Below are 17,807 nucleotides of genomic sequence, written 5' to 3' on the forward strand. Positions count from 1 at the left end.
AGTAAATATACGTCACCTGATATACAAAATGATTTAATTAAAGCTGCATCGAACCTTACATTACATAAAATAGTAAAAGAAGTTAATCTTGGCAGCGACATTTTTAATTTAATTGTTGATGAGGCTAATTTAACAATACGTATATTATTAGTTACGAGTATAAGAATTAATATTTATAATTGTATTTTGTAAAACTCTCGTATATGGGTACTTAAATAAAAATTGCTTTTTTGAAACTACCTATCTACTTATTTTTTGGTTCAATTTGTTTTTTTTTAAAGTTATTAATTATTCAATATTGATAAGAATAATCATTGACAACTTTGAAATTATGGTAGGCTTATAAAAATATTGGGAAAAGCCCCCATTTCTGTCGGTGAGTAAAAGTTTTATAGTAGGCCTACTCAAAAAAAAATTGCTATGAAAGTATTTTATTTTACTATAAGCAATATTGTAGATTGAACTACATTTTGCTGAAAATATTGCTTTGAAAAGTCGTTGTGTGAATGAAATATTTAATAAACTTACTTTAAAAATTTCGAAAACCTACTCATAGGAATAATATTTTTAAATTAAAACAAAACAACTAAAACTGATGTCCTTGTTTAAATTCTAATTTCATCCAAATTTGAAGTTCAAATTTTTATTTTTATTTTTAAAAAAGCTGTGTTTAGGTAAAATTTTGGTTACAGTATTTAAATTTTCAATGCTAAGATATAGAAATAAAAAATTTTATATATTTTTAACAATAAAATTATCTGCAATTGTCTGTGATATTACAGAATATAGTACACAAATATTTTACTTAAACAACCAAAAACTGTACAATTATGAATAAATATAAAAACAATAAATATATTATCATAAAATATGAGACAACAATAATACAATATATTGTATCAAAAATAATCATGAATGAAAAGTTTTAAAATATCGTGGATTATCAATGGTTACTGCTCCAAGATAAATTTGTGAAGCATTCATTGGTGCTGGGACGATGGTCCAGGAGTTAGTGTTGGGCCTGTAAAATTCTGCAGAATTCAATTTAGAAGCTCCGTCAAATCCACCAACAACAAACAATACACCTTCTAATACAGCTACTCCTATATTTAAAAGTTAAAGTTAAATTAAATAAGTTTAAAAATAGGTGTGACATAAAATAATTTAGAATTATTAAACGAGTAGTTATACCTGCATGACATCGACGATAATGCATTTGGGGAATAGTAGTCCAAACACCTGTACTTGGTCTGTATGCTTCAACACTTCTCAAACTAATTAATCCATTATGACCGCCAACAGCATAAAGTACATCATCTATAACTCCAACCCCCATAGAACAGCGACGTTCACGCATTTCCGCGACTGGTGTCCATTTATCAAGACAGGGATTATAACATTCAACAGAGTTTAATGTATCCTTTGAATCACAACCTCCAACCTATAAACAATTAAATTAATACCACTTTCAAATTAAAAATCCCTTTTCCTAGAAAATAAAATCTATGAAGTACAATATAGCATTTTTCAATGACAGTGATTGAATACATACTTATGAAACGTTAAACTAAAATATTTATTAACAATTCATATATATATATATATATTATATATTATATCATAATTAAGGTTATATATTTTTAAAAACTATAAGAAATTAAAAATCAATTTTTTTCAAGTATTAATAACCAACATTTAACAAAAAGTAAAAATTAAGCTAAAATGTTGAAAATACATTTACTTTTATATATTTTGTTTTATCATTTTCAAACATTAACCTTAGTAATATCAAGTTTTAATACTTTTATTTAGTCGGTCAATGAAAAAAAATCAGTTCCTCATGTAATTATTAAATCATTGAACTGAGCAGGTATTTAAACAAATATTTAAATTAGTACATTATTTATAAGTTCATTTCAAATTTAAATTTATTGAAATGGTTTATTTTGGGGATATTTGAGGAATTTCTTTATTCCGATTACAATTATAACAGATGTACCTTATACAAATTTAAATTAATAAAATAAAATAATATTTTACCGCATATAAGAGATTATTTAGTACTCCAACCCCAACAAAATTTCTTCTAGTAGACATACTAGATACCATACGCCATTCTTGAGTAGTGCAGTCGAAAACTTCGGCACTATTTAAACAACTATAACCATCACAGCCGCCAACCTTAAATTTATTATATGATTTATATTATGTACCTACGTTATAACAGAAATTACTAATTCCTCATAAGTATTATTTCAATATAACTTACTGCATATATATAATTATTTATTGTACCAACACCTAAATGTCGTCGTGTTACTAACATATCAACAGATGTTTTCCAGCCAGGACATGTCGAAGATAAGTCTAATATTTCAAGAGATTTATAAGTTCCTTCAGAATTATAACCACCCATATAAAACACAAAATTATTTTTTATTACAGCTAGACCACCACTAAGACGTGGTGTATTCAGTTGTGGTACAGACTGCCATTGGTTGAATGTAGGGTCATACCATTCTGTACCACTAGACATGGCTTCACTTTTCCACATTCCACCAACAACTAAAATGCCCTGTTATAATTAAAACTTTAAATATATTGGAAGAGAATTAAATTATAACGGATTCATACTTTATGAGAATCACCACGCTGTCTTGGTTTTGTTCGGATGTTATTTGGAATAGTGACAAAATCATCTGACTTAAGTGAATGAAAATGTAATGCTTCATTTACGTAATCTTTACCTTAAAAAATTATAAATATATAAAATATAAATTCAATCAAATAAAAAGCATACTTAAAGAAAAAACTTACATTTTAAACAATTATTAATAAGAGATTCCCCAACTACATTTTTGAATATGTATTTGTTTGGTATTAATGGCAATCGTACGTGTTCCATTAATTGGGGCAGAAAATGGTTTCTGGATTCTAAATCATGTTTAACCCATAGAATAACACATTCAAATACCTACAAAAATTAATAAACTTATAAATGAATTAGTTTATAATTATGTAAGTAGGTTACTTCAATTTTCAATCCCTAATATGAAGTTACTGAAAAATAACAATTATCAATGTAATTAATGCCTACTTTTGCTTCCGATAGAACTACAATTTCTTCACTGGTGATCAACTTAACTATTTCTTCCAACGACATAAATAAGAATTCTTCTCTTTCTACTATTTGCCTAAGAATCAAAATATGACAATATGAATACAGTTTCCTTATAGAATCATAATAATAAATAATATTTCATACGAAAAGTAATGTCCAATGTATAATTCAGAGATATTTTTCAATTCCGTACACCCATATAAATCAGCTAACGCATTTATACTACAACAATTAGTAAGGACCAATTGTGCATATAAAAATATACAACATGCCTCTTCTACTTTTTGTAACTGCAAAAGATTAGCTGCTTGTAACAAACCCTTGAGATATAAACAAAAAATAATTTAATTGATTTGTGCGTTTATAATTAAATCAAACATTGTCTATTATTACCTACCTTTACATTTTTTTCAGAGATTTTTATTTCACCAAAATATAAATACTGTATTATGAGCTGTAAGTCAGTAAAATCTAACTGTTTAATAACAACACTATTTAGATTCTTTTCTGCAAATTGTGTGAACATTGCATGAAAATATGAAGAAGTTGATGCTAGAACCACTTTATGGCAAAATATAAAGTTATCGTCTTCTGTTACTAGTTTAATATCACATAAAACCTTATTTCTAAAAAAGTAATGTGTTAATAATATTTATGTAGCCGTTTAAATCACTAACTACTTACTCAAGTAAGGATTGGAACGTTAGGAATACTTCTTCATGTGACGAATTCTTCAACTTGTATTCACATGGACTGAGTTCCATAATTTGCCTTGTATTTTGCATTGTATAATATGTCCAGTATTTTTAACACTTAAGACTAAAAACAGTGCATGGAATCGATTTCAAAATCAGTAATAAGTACTTGGCAATAAAAATCGTTAATAATCTTCTATGAAATAAAAATATAGGTATAACATTAATATACGTTGTTGTATCATTCCTAATATATTAGAATGGGTGTAATGGGGGGTAGGTAAAGTTAAGTTCTCTCGCTGGACAGAGTTGGTGGGAATTGGTGGGATTTGATGGGAGTGGAAAAGAATATGGGTTCTCCAGCAGTCATCACTTGATGCGGTCATAAAATAATAATAACTCACCGCTTTGTCTCGTTGAGCAGACTGGACACACCTGTCGCTACCTAAAATACATTGAATAATAATTAAAGGAGTATCTCCTATGCTAAATACAATGATATCTAAATATTTCGTGCGGTGCTTCGCGATTAGATGCGGATAAACAAAAACTTACTTTGTGATTTCAGTGTACGTTACAATAATATCAACACTACTTAAGTCTTTTTACAACGGAAAAATAATTTAATTTAATCAAAGATTAAATACCATTTGTCAATACACTAACTCACAACCACGCTCACAACAAACACATCGCACTAATAAGTAATAACCTTAAATAATTACAACAGTCAACAAGTATTCGTTGTATACGGTAACAACAGTGCTGCCAACCATGATAATTCAAAAAATAGGGTAATTTGGGGCTAGGACAGATTTCCCAATTTTTATTACAGCAAGATATCATCGGAATTCGGAACCATAGATATCATGAAGACTAGAATAAGCACAGGCTTAAATACTAAGGGCCAGTTGTACCGTCTATGATTAAAGTTAATCAGAGTTTAACCGACCGAATTAGCACGGTTAAATATCTGTTATCAGCTGATTAAGCTTAATCGTAGTTTAACCGTAGACGGTACAACTGGCCCTAACTATTAGTATTTATTGTAGAAGTATATTAGAATAAGGAGACCAAACACGAGCGTCTCAAGCTAGCATGTAATTTTGGGATCCGGTGCGTCCGCATCACGGCGGCCTCTGGGCTGCTATTTGATTATCGTGTGGCAGCTTGTGACCACCATTGAACTATATGATAACATATATACACTGAGATAGATAAGAATACATATATATATATATATATATATTATCTAACTATATAAATGTGAAATGAAAATCTTTGTACAGGGTAAACTCTGGAACTACTTATCAGATCTTTTTGATTTTTTCTTTAAACTAAAGAGTATATCACGGAGAAGGTTTCTATGAAAGAAAACTTTAGGAAAATCTACTGGAAAAGTAGGAAATCTGGATGTTAAAAATACAACAGTGACGCAACAGGTTAGGTTAATATTTTGTATTCAGGGCCGGCTCAAGTGAAAATAGTGAACTGGGCAAAATCAAATGTTGCCGCCCCTAACAATATAATATTATCAGTATTTTGAAAATGCCGCCCTCTGACTAAAGTGCTGCTTAAGTGCCGCCCTAGGCATGGCCCTATGTCGCCTACCCCTTGAGCCGGGCCTGTTTGTATTAATTGATTATATTAATCCACCATAGGTAGAATACGACTAACTTGGTATAACTTTGATACTTAAGAGTTAAATCATACACTTACGTACAAACAGCCCGGGGCCGCGGTCTACCACAGGTAGATTGCCTACCGTAAATTGGGGTGACATTGATTTTTATCTAATTATATCTTTGACACTGATTAAAGTAAAGTGTTTTTTTTTTCTATTAATTGGTTATTACAAAGGTATAATATCCCTATACAGCACATTATTTTATTAAATCATATCAGTAGTAATCATACAAACTTTGATAAACTTTTTATTTTAAATTAAAATCATAATAACATAATAGAATAACACATGGACCATAATAACCAAACCATAGATAAGTATATTATATACCAAACATTGACAAATAAATTTATGATATAATAATATTATCATCGTATACCTATGTATATATCTATTAACTATAATATTATTGTGGTTTTAGGCTTTAGGCTACATAAATAAGTCTACCTAAATACTAAAGACTTAATTATAAACTATTTTTATTTATAATTTACTATAACTTATAATAAACTCGCTGACCCAACCACTGCATCACCCACCCACCACCAAAATAGTATGAGGTAGGGCAGATGTCCTACCTGAATATAGGGTTCGGCGCCACTCTATAAAGCGAGTACTAAATTAGGTTGTTATATTGAAATAGACTGAAATTTGGTTCTGAAACTTAATTATTCGCACGTCTATAGTTTCATATTAGTTAAGCTTTAGACCGTTTAAGTACTTCAGTAGGTATTTTATAATTGCGATTTAAGATTTACGTTGTTTATCCTCTTCAATGTTTCGTTTAAACTCAATAGGTATTGTTAAAAATGTTTTAGATTTTAAATTTATTTAAATTTTTTTTTTAGTTAAGGCTTCAACAACTGGGGTCATTAGTCTGTTACTGTGGGGAGGGTAAGGTTGTTTGAATACGTGTATGTGTGGCAATCATTTGTCACCAATCCAGGAACTAGTGACAATTTAAGAAAAATTATTATTAGGGATTTGGCTACGACAGTTGTTAATCAAACTTCATCTACCAACTTAAAATGTGTACTTTTAAAAACATTGGAAATGTATAGCTTAAATCCGGAATTTATTTATTCTATTATAACGGAAAATGGAGCGAATACCTACGTTGAAAACTGTTTCATTAAATCGCGAAATAAATAGAGACTACGAGTGTAATGGATAAGTTTCTGAAAACGAAAATAATTTGATGATGACCAAGTGCACATAGACGAAAAATAGTCACAATATTTCTGAATGTTCTGATGAAGAAAATAATATAATAAACGAACAAGAAAATAAAAGTAATCAAGAGACATTGCCTTCAACCATCATTTTGGGCGCAGCATTTTGGTCGCAGGCTACGATTTGGGCGCAGGAGTCAAAATATCGCAGGTACCTATTGAGGGGATATGCGATGTGCTCCTCACACTTAAAACTATCGATACTAGATGTATTTAAAATAGAATGAGTACAATCAACTATAAACAAATCACGGAGGTTGATGAAGACGTTTAAATTACTAAATAATTTGGAAGCTCTAAAAAAGATGAATTTAAAACAGCTTGTAATCGATTGTGTAACTCGATGTAAAATTTGTAGATCAGCGTATAATTATGATATGTTCGAAAGTCAATTAAGATGTCAACATTTTTGTCAGATGTTTGGTATACGACAAACGAGATTAAACGTAGACAGAGATTTTTGGGCATCTACAAATGACCTAAAATTGCTCTTGAACTTAATAGTTTATAATGTTATTTCATAAGAAGGTCCTATAAACTAAATGAAGTATGTACATAGGTAGGTAAACGGTCACTTTGGACGGTCCATTGTTAATAATGCATAACGTGGACACTTAGTACGGTTGGGTAAAAAGGTAGATTGTAGAACGCGGACACTTTGTACGGACAGGTAAAACTTTAGATTGCAGAACGTGGACATTTTGTACCTATTATATACAAACATAATATATTTCATATAAACGGGTCTAAAGTCATGACCAGACTATGTTATTATAACGCTTAAATATGATTTGGTTAATCTAAGTATCTTATCCATTCCAAATAGGAGGGAATCGTGGGTTATTACCAAGGCTGGGCATTAACGAGTTAAAAAGTTAAAGTTAAGTTAAAAAGTTAATTTTATTTTAACTTTTTAACTTAACTAGTTACTTTTGGCTTTTCATTAACTTAACTGTTAACCTATTAAATTTCTTTCTTAATTAACGTGAAATTAACGAGTTCATTTTTCATTTTAAGAAGTAAGTTAAGTTAATTTATTTTGTTTTTAATTTTATAATATTTCACTATTTCAATCTATTTCATTTTCATGTCAAAAAATATGTATTGTAAATTGTTTAAAGTTAAAAATGTGTATCATTCGAATCTTACTTATATGGAAATCTGTATGAAGTATTAACACTATATCCTATAATTTAGTTTTGGGTTGGAAAAAAATTAAGTACGCTAGCGTTGTATAAACAAATTAGCATTTTTTTAACTTAATAAAAAGTTAACAAAAAATGTGTATTAACTTTGAACTTAACTGAGTTAACCTATAGTTAAATTAACTTTTAACTTTTAACTTTTAACTTTTTGTTATTGGTGCATATTAACTTAACTTAACTGAGTTAAAAAAAATCATTAACTTGCCCAGCCTTGGTTATTACCTATAGAAAATAATTTTTATTTGTCATTTTGACATATTTATTTTGTACACATTTTCAATTTACTTTTTAACATAACTTTTGATAATAATTTAAGTTATAAAATTATAATTTACTAGCTGATCCCGCGCACTTCGTTGCCTGTAAAAAATGACAAATCATAAAAAGATTGTGATTGTTCAACTATTTAGTAAGTGCAACTCAGACACCCTAGTAGGCAATCCGACTATGTCGGATCACGGACAATGTGGAACAGCATATCAAGTAGGCAATCTACCTGTGGTGGATTGAAGAAACGCTGATTAGTGGTTATATAAGTGCAACTCAGCTACCTTTGTAGACAATGTGTAAAAATTCGATTGGCACATGCTTGTACCTGATCTGTGCGATAAACAATGGCAACCAATAAAATAATAAATACTAATTTCTACTATTTATTTCTCCTATAACCAATAGCAACCATTTATAAACAAAAATTTTCAACGTAAATCTCAAAATTCCTGTTTGAGCACCTCCTTGGGTTGAACAAATTGTGAATCTAAACCATTTTGGGAACCACCCGAATACTCGCAAAAAATTTCATCGGCCCAGCTGTTCTCAATTGATAATTACTATACAAATTTCACTTTTCACTTTCAAAAGCTACTTAATAAATTGCATTATTTTCACTTAACCATACCATGGATTTAGAACCAAATTAATTATTTAGAATATCTACCTTCAATATGTTGTACCTAATACCTATGTCCTATTATACGTTAAGTAAACAAAATACGAATATATATTTTTATTTATTTTTGACTTAAAGCTAAACAGTTAACACTAATTATAATATAATGTATTTATGTTTACTAATCATTATTAACTTATCATTATGAGAAACTTATATAATGTGTTTTTAAAACTAAAACATTTGAGTATAGGTAACAAATAAAATAATATAAGTGTATATATTGTAGTGGTTCAGTTATTAGTTATTATAATATCTAATGTCTAATAATGTCTAATATAATTTAATTTTTAATAAAATAATCCCAAATACTATAATAGTTTAGAGATTACCTATATTAAAAACGAATTGTACGAATTGCTTTCCGATATTTTATCATAATTAACAATATTGATTTAGTTCGTGATAAGATTATTACACGTTTCAAACAACATAGTTTGAACTTTCATTTTAAACTTAGACTTTAAATAGGTACTAAAATTAAAAATTAAATTAGAAAAATATTTTACATTATACCTACGTGGTACATTTACATAAATTGTCGAATTTTACTTCTCGGAACAAATCATATCTACACGCCGATAAAACACACACAAAAGAAGGTTGCAGATAGCTTGAAACCCAACGGTCACCGTACCATATATAGGTATACAATTTACACGGTTATTTTAATTATTTATTCACTTTATCGGACTAAATGTATGCCTATGACACTCACAAAGAATGTAGCTTTCTATCGGTGAAAGAATTTTTGAAATCGGTTCATTATTTCCAGAGATTACCCTCAACAACGTCAACTAAAAATTCCTCTTTATATTATAGTATAGATAATCATATTTGATTATTTTGATAATTTAAAGATTTCTAGTTCATCAAGTTCCTAAATTATTTTATAAATATATTATAACACCAAGTAATTTGGCTGTTTTCTATCCAGTTAATCAAAATAAATTATTTTGACTATTGTTAAGGCGATCAAGGCCAATGTAATTTTGTACACAAAAATACGCTTTACATTAATAACGATTCTGTTCTCAAGAATAAACCAAATTTGATCATTACATTTTAATAATTTACATTATATATACTTACTATTTATGTATATATAATATAACAGTACAAAGTTTCCCCATTTTGAAATGTATTTTTATACCCGACCGTACAAAGTGTCCGCATTTTGCACTTTAAATGCTCGACTGTACAAAATGACCTAGAACCACCTAGATAGGTATCTTTATAGAACACATTACGAAAAAATTGATTTCGTGGGATTGACACTTTCAATGTCATCCCCCCGTATATTTTACATTACGCGCGATTATTATGAAATTTTAAATCGACGCAGGCCACAGAGTTAACCAACGAGACAAATTCATTGGTTTATGACTATGGTCTCTATGTTTTTTAAATATATATATTAAATATTAAGCTCCATTGTCCATAAGTCCCTTGGAATTTCAGAACAAAATTAACTCCATTCGTTTGTGGCTGGTTTGTGCTTTTAATCTCGTTGTTTGTGCTCAACCCCTTCCAAAGTTATTCAACTTTGAAAGTTAGGGGCTGACTCCCCTTTGTAAAAAAAATTATTTTGTCTTGTTAATCTGTTCAAGACTGTCCATATAATCATTTTTACCTCTATGGTCTTAAGTCGTAAAACATTTGGTTTGCCAGAAATAAATATATAAATAAATATGCAAAAAAATAAATAATATCAAGAATATATAAAATATTTAGTACCTTTAAAATGTATTGTCTAGTTTAGAACTAATAAACTATATTTCACAAGCCCCCTCCCAATTTCAAAAATGTGCGTCAAAACATAACTGAAAGTTTGTTTCTATATAAATGTTATACATGAAATTTTTAGAAAATATGTATTTCAAATCTTTGCATTTAATTTTCTTTTCTCGAAGTACCTTCACTGGATGGTTTCTTCCATCAAGACCTTCAAGCCATTACATATAAGATTAAATGAACCATGCGTTATGCTTATTGTACTGTGTTAATATAGATTGTATGATACTTTAGTTTAAAAATAAAAAAAATTTTCTTTTCAATAACTTTACATATATATGATACATCTTTGCTTGGTTTCACTAATGCATTATTTATATCTTTTAATTTATTAGGCTATTATTAAAGTTACCTATTAAAAATGTTTTACATATATCATAATTAATTTTTTTGGCCACCTTTCTTGCGATAAAGCCGGAAATATAGTCTGGATAAATGGAGATAATTTTAAATAAGTTTCAATATAATTGTGATCATGATCATCACTTTGTGTAAATTCTAAATTTTCATTACATTCATCATCATCTAAAAGTATAGAATCAGATTCAGATATAGTTGTATTTTTCAACATAGATTCTGGAAGGCAGTTGCCATATTGTGAACCATTCACATGATGATGAACCAATAGTTTTTTATAAGAAATTTTAACTCTTTACAGGAATGATTGTTATTATATCCTCCCCTTGACCTTATTGAACTAAAAATGTTTCAAGATGAACTTGGGAGAGCTTACAGGAAAGAATATATTCAATATCATACTTTTTATTTTTTAAAAATGTGTAGTAGTTAATAAGATTTTTCAAACCCCAGACAATACCTACAAAGCCAGTTTTCCTGAGTGATTCAACAACTTTTTGACCGCTAGATAGCATTAGGCTATGGACATATTTTTCAAACTTGTTTATGAAATCTAAGTATCTATCAAACGTTGATAGACTTAGTGCTAAATTGAAAGGAGATTAAGAATATTCGGTGCGACAGTTTAAAATATCAAATCGATTATTCCTGATCATACAGAATTCGGCTGTTGATTTTACATTAGTGAATATTCTGAGTCCAAGGTCTCACAAAATGTTAATGCACAGCTTACACTACTACTGAGAACTTGTGAGGCAAGCTTTACATTCATTTTTTCATTATAATAGTAAATATGTTTTATTCTTTATTATAAATATTTTTAATATGATCTTATTTAATTTCCTTATTATTTTCCCCAATTAATACTTTTTTGTCACCTAATGTATTACAAATAAGTTTAATCATATGACACGGATCATAAAATAAGAACACGGGTTCTTTTAATACAGGATGTGGAAAGAAAAATCGAGGGTTATTTATATAAGTTAGCTCCCAATTTAGTGCACATACTTAAGTTAGTGTGTGCTCCATCAAAAGTCATGGAATTTACTATTACACCAGTATCATGTAGTAATTCTAAACATATTTTAACTAAATTTGCAAGTTCACTTGAATTTAAGCCCTTAACAAAAAAATACCCAAGTGGAAGTTTCCAATTACCATTTATTGAAACAATTGAAAATACTAGAGCACTTGTGGCATGATTAACATTATCTCCAACTAAGTCAGCCCCAGATCCCATATCAACCAGTCCATGGAATGCTTAACCATCAAATTCAACTTTATCTTTTATAGACATTTCATCTAATACCAAATTTCCAATGACAGTTTTATATTCTCCTACTTTAAGTTTTAAAGTATTAAATGTTTCTTTTGTGAATCCAGATTCCCCATTTATTACATAATACCACTTATTTAATGTTCTGGGATGCGGAAGAACGTTTAAAAATTGTTTCCGTACAAAATTGTAGGCTTTACTCGAGTAATACTGTAAAGAAATAGCAAAATTTTTCAATTCATTTAAAAATGCAATTTTCTTTCAACAATTTCACAAAGACTTTCAGAACCCATAGACTAAAAACATTAGTACAATATAATTGTATTAAGTTATAACTTTATAAGTATAATGAAAAGGTTATATAAATTAATATATCATATTATATCATACACATTAAACTAAGACACTAAGTAGTTTAAGTAGTACTATATTTTATTAGTATTAGTATAACATAAGTTTATTATACAGATAGTAAAAAAGTAGGTATATTAGACTTAATTTTATACTTCTACTAATAAATCAAATACAAATACAAATATAATTGTATTAATAGTTATAAGTATAATAAAATTAAAAAGAACAGAAAGAAATTTATCATTTGTTAAAAAAAGATAGGTACAATGAAAAACTTAAAAAAAATCATAATTTACAAAAGAAAAACAAACGATTTACAACAAAAGTGAAAACATTAAAAGATTTAATGAATGTTTTAGGAAATAAAAATCTTATATCAGAAAATACTTCTACATTGTTACAATTAGTAAATTATATTAATTATTTATATTTGATTTATTAGTAGACGTTTAAAATTAAGTCTAAAATACTTACTTATTTTACTATATTTTTTTTAGACATAAGTTTATTATACATTATATTAATTTACTAGTAACAATGTAAAAACATTTTTATTTTCTAAAACTCTCATTAAATCTTTTAATGTTTTCACTTTTGTGGTAAGTCGTTTGTTTTTCTTTTGTAAATTATGATTATTTTTAAGTTTTTCATTGTATCTTTTTTTAACAAATGATAAATTTCTTTCTGTTCTTCTAGGTGTTTTAAAATTTTCAACAGATAAGTCATTAATATATCTAGGGCGCAATTTGATTTTTTTAGAAGTTGATGTAGGTGATGTTTTGAAAATATAGGTATACATTTACAATATATGTGTTTAGTAAATAAAATAACAGTTATATACTTACATCAGTTATATTTTGAATTATTTCCTCTGGTAAAACATGGTTTGATATATTTACAGGTAATTCAGTATTTAATTTATTATCCTCTGAATGATCCTCTGTAATATTATCAAAAGATAATTTTTTTTTGCACCCACTCGGGCTATAACAAATGTGTATCTAAATTAAATATACAATAAAACAGCTACACAAATTACTTACGCAACAAATGGTACAGCTTTTTTGATAAATATCCGCTTTCATTAAAACTTTTGTTGGTAAAATGTTTATCGCAAATTCTATGTGATGGCAAAGTTATTAATACAACATGCATCTAACCAAAATCTTTTCAATATTTCATCTTTAGGAAATCTGTTATAAACATGGTGATTGGTGGGTAGATTAATAATTGTTGTTACACATTTAAAATTCTTAATTATAAAATAATTACTTGTATAAAGAGACATCTGAATCTGCCGTGTAACCAATTTTACAAATACAACATTCATAGCCCATTTTGATAAATAATAAATAACGTAATATAGAACTATAGAAGAAACTGTATTAGGTATAGTTCGTGAAATGTAGGAACAAATAACAATCTTTTAAATTGTTACATTAAAACATGTACCTATCATGTACCCGCATTGATAATACACAACAATAATAATAATAATAATAATAATAATTAATAATTATTATCGTGCAGTCACAAGTCACACAAGAAGAGCGCCCTCTATCGATGACCGCTCTTGGTTTATGAATGGCCAGTCTATTAGTATATTAAGGTCTATGGTTCTGAGCCACAACTTCTAACTGTGGCTCATTGGTGGTACAGATCGGCGTTGACTCGGCGGCTCACTTGCGATGCGTATTGACCATGAACTAAGTTTATCTAAGTGCATGGTATTGTCAGGTGGCTCGACTGTGTGAATATAAGCGGCGGCTCACTTACGATGCGTTTTTACGGTGGTCCGGCGACACGATTTGAATAGAAACTGTGAGGGCGACTACAACTGGCTGTCAACGATTGACTTGTCGGTATCGTCACAGCTCGGAGTCGTGGGACGAGTATGTAAGCGTCTATGTATTACACAGCTTTCAGACCGTCTAGCTCGCTTCAGCCTTGGGGAATCGTTGTATTTGGCTCGCTTGGTACGACCATGTATAACGGCTTTTAAAGACCGCCTGGTTCGTACTGCGCTTACCACAACGGAGAGGAGATGTGTGCCTTGGCGAGCGGCCGTTTATATCATGTTTCAGCCGTGGGGATAGGTGTTTTTGTATGACTCCCCGTTTGTGAAACATCTTTTATTGTGTGGAAGTCTGGTGTTCTTCGTTAATTTGTTAGATACAAATGATATCGTTCTGATTACGAATCTGGAGACTGCCCGAGACTGGTGGTTAATTAGTGATAAACTGATAAATCAAATACCGGCGGACGGTGGGTCGTTGAAATACTAGTACGCCCATCTGTATTGTGTGTTTGTACTGTGTTTTGACCGTTCCGACAATATTTGATATGTGACGTACGCGAGAGCGCGCGTCGAGTGAGCGGATTGTTGCTGACGTAGTAACTGGACAGTAGAGCTCGCCACATAATTGGTAGCTCATTTAACGTAGTCTCGTTACAACAGTTGTGAACAGATTTGTGGGACAAAATAATTTGTTTTACAAAGGGGAGTAGCTGGGATTACATTTCTGCCCCCAACTTTCAAAGTTGAATAACTTTGGAAGGGGTTAAGCACAAATAAATAGAGATGATTTTATATCGAAATTCCAAAGTGGGGGGACTAAGCAATTTACTGTAGAGAAAAATCATGTTAAAATAGTTGTGATCATTTTATTTCTTAATCTGTTACTGTTTCACTCATATTAAAATATAATACATAAACATAGGTATATTTGAAATTATTGTTAATATACAGACTTTAACAGAAAGACGTACCAAGTGAAATAACTTTTGTTCTAATCAATATTTTTAATTTTTTTTATATATAATGTAGTCTTTTGGATTACAAGTATAATATGAAAAAAAATTATTTTAAAATAAAAAAATAAAAATAGCCAATTTGTAAGTCTAATAAATTATAAAAACAATTTTAATGGTAAAAACATTTATCTAAGTCAAGAAATATAGGACGTAATAACTCAAAATATTTTTTTTACAATTTTTGTCATACGCGTTAAAATAGCATCATTTTTTTCAGATCTTCCTGTTACACCCTGATATGCAGTGTTAAGGGTCTGGTGGTATGCGTATTCTTTACAATTTGTGCACCTCAAAATATATAGGTTTATCTAATTCAAGTTAAAATTCCATAAGCCACCTTATTTAGTATTTTCGGGATTGATGTAGTGCGTATATACTATATGTTGAAAACATAGGTTATGGAAATGTACAATAATTATTATTGTTACAATTAAAGTACCTAACCTACCTACAAAACACTATTTTGTAATATACATTTTTTTTTTACTTCAAAGTCAACTGCTTGTTAACGATGCATTGGACTTTGGTTAACTATAAATATTAATCAAACATCAGTTTAGATAATATGCATAATAGCTTATCGTAAATAGATATATTATTTTTCTTTAACTGTACCTACCTATTTTATTATTTCTATATTATATTATATATTATAGTAACACCGGATACAGAGGCTATTATATCATTATCTTATCTGTTTACTGATTACTCTGGTCAGCAACTAGCAAGTGTATGGCGCGTAGATGTCGTATGGGTTTGAACTCTTGGGATGTTTAAGTAGGTAGGTATTACCAATTGTTGTGAAATAAACATATCCAAATTTCTAATAAGTTCTGAGAATCCTGAATCTGTGAGTCCATAACAACAACAATTTACCTATAAAATATTATAAACTAAGTAGGTATAATCTAACATTCATTTTAAGCTGTCCATATTATTATAATCATGCTGATTAATTCATTTATACTATTTAAATATAGTATAAATTACAATACCTGATAATTTTTATATTTTTTAGTCATAACTAATGTATATAGATTATAGGTACAATTAAAAGTCTAGTGAACCATGGTGCTGATTTTTCCTATTTGCACCACTGCACGTTTAAAATCTACTTACATAATATTATAATAATTAATAACTAAGTAGGTACATGAAACTTATAGTGACTTCGTAGGCGTGCGCAGACTTTTTCGCAGGGTATGTCGCTATTTTTAAACATACCTAGGTCAATACAAAAAATAACTCCCCAAAAACTCTTAATAGGTACAAATAACTTGCCACATAATGCGAAAAGAAATTAACATGCATTTTATTTAGCGTATTTATTTGTTTTACATATTTTAATTTGAAAAATGTATACTGTGATTTCATTTCAATAAAGTAACAGTATAGAAATCTACAGACATTTGATCATATTATAATAATATAATAATGACAAAAAATGATAGTCTAATTAATTGAAATTCTTTTATTTTTGATAGTTGTAGGTAGTATGTAAATAAGCAATACCACAGGGGCCCGAATGTTCTGGTGACAAATCCGCAATTCTCACGGAGATGGTGGATTTTGATTTCAACAATATTATCATGATTCATGAGTTAGCAATCTATTTTATTATTTATAGATACCTGTGGAGATTATGAAAATATAATTATGAAATCTAATTAATATTTGATTTCGTCCCAACTCCCAGTATTTTATTATAAGAAAATAATATAAAAAAATAATCAAAATATTTAAATTTTTGAACTAAGATACTATGAACTATCTTAGTTCATGGTTCTAATTTATAATCAAAACATTTACAACTAAAAACTATATGGTTATGATAACTCTGCAGGAGATGCCATGGCATACCCGGCATCCTCCCTGCGCACGCCTATAAGTGGCTTTACCTATTTGTTAAATTTAAACAAACTAATATTTATATTTATATTAACATAATATACATACATCTTGGATATGTATGCAAGGGTCTTGTAAGTTGTTGCACAGGCGTACATTAGATAAAAATGTGTTGAAAATACAGTCACAAGTTTTTTTTATAAACATTTACAAATTTATTACAAAATGTATTAAAATAAGGAAAATTTGTAATTTTTGTAGGTATATAATCATAGTTTGGAATTCATAAAAATGTTATTTTATAATCTAATGATTGAACATTTCACATTAGTTAATTAATGGAAATTAAACTATCCGTGAGACGAGGAGACGAGACCACTCGAATGGAAAGGTCTTCTATACTCCTGTAGAGATACCTCCCGACACTACGGTTATTCAGTGTCGTCAAGGACCAATGTTATTACTATTGTCT

General features: G+C 28.9%; 2 protein-coding genes across 2 annotated transcripts; both read right to left on the reverse strand.

Annotated features, from left to right (window-relative positions):
* Nucleotides 1–909: 909 nt before the first annotated feature.
* On the reverse strand, nucleotides 910–3,188 carry LOC132935587 (kelch-like protein 2). The gene is made up of 7 exons (XM_061002181.1): nucleotides 3,098–3,188; nucleotides 2,818–2,974; nucleotides 2,635–2,747; nucleotides 2,270–2,575; nucleotides 2,041–2,181; nucleotides 1,192–1,441; nucleotides 910–1,103 (listed from the first exon to the last, which is right to left on the reverse strand). The coding sequence occupies exons 1-7, from the start codon at nucleotides 3,161–3,163 to the stop codon at nucleotides 910–912; spliced, it is 1,227 nt and encodes a 408-aa protein (XP_060858164.1). The 5' UTR covers nucleotides 3,164–3,188.
* Nucleotides 3,153–13,615, reverse strand: LOC132935588 (kelch-like protein 2). The gene is made up of 4 exons (XM_061002182.1): nucleotides 13,519–13,615; nucleotides 3,806–3,940; nucleotides 3,519–3,747; nucleotides 3,153–3,441 (listed from the first exon to the last, which is right to left on the reverse strand). The coding sequence occupies exons 2-4, from the start codon at nucleotides 3,904–3,906 to the stop codon at nucleotides 3,232–3,234; spliced, it is 540 nt and encodes a 179-aa protein (XP_060858165.1). The 5' UTR covers nucleotides 3,907–3,940; nucleotides 13,519–13,615; the 3' UTR covers nucleotides 3,153–3,231.
* Between the last annotated feature and the right edge of the window lie 4,192 nt (nucleotides 13,616–17,807).

The sequence above is a fragment of the Metopolophium dirhodum genome, chromosome 1, assembly GCF_019925205.1.
Source record: "Metopolophium dirhodum isolate CAU chromosome 1, ASM1992520v1, whole genome shotgun sequence".
Taxonomy (NCBI): Eukaryota; Metazoa; Arthropoda; class Insecta; order Hemiptera; family Aphididae; genus Metopolophium; species Metopolophium dirhodum.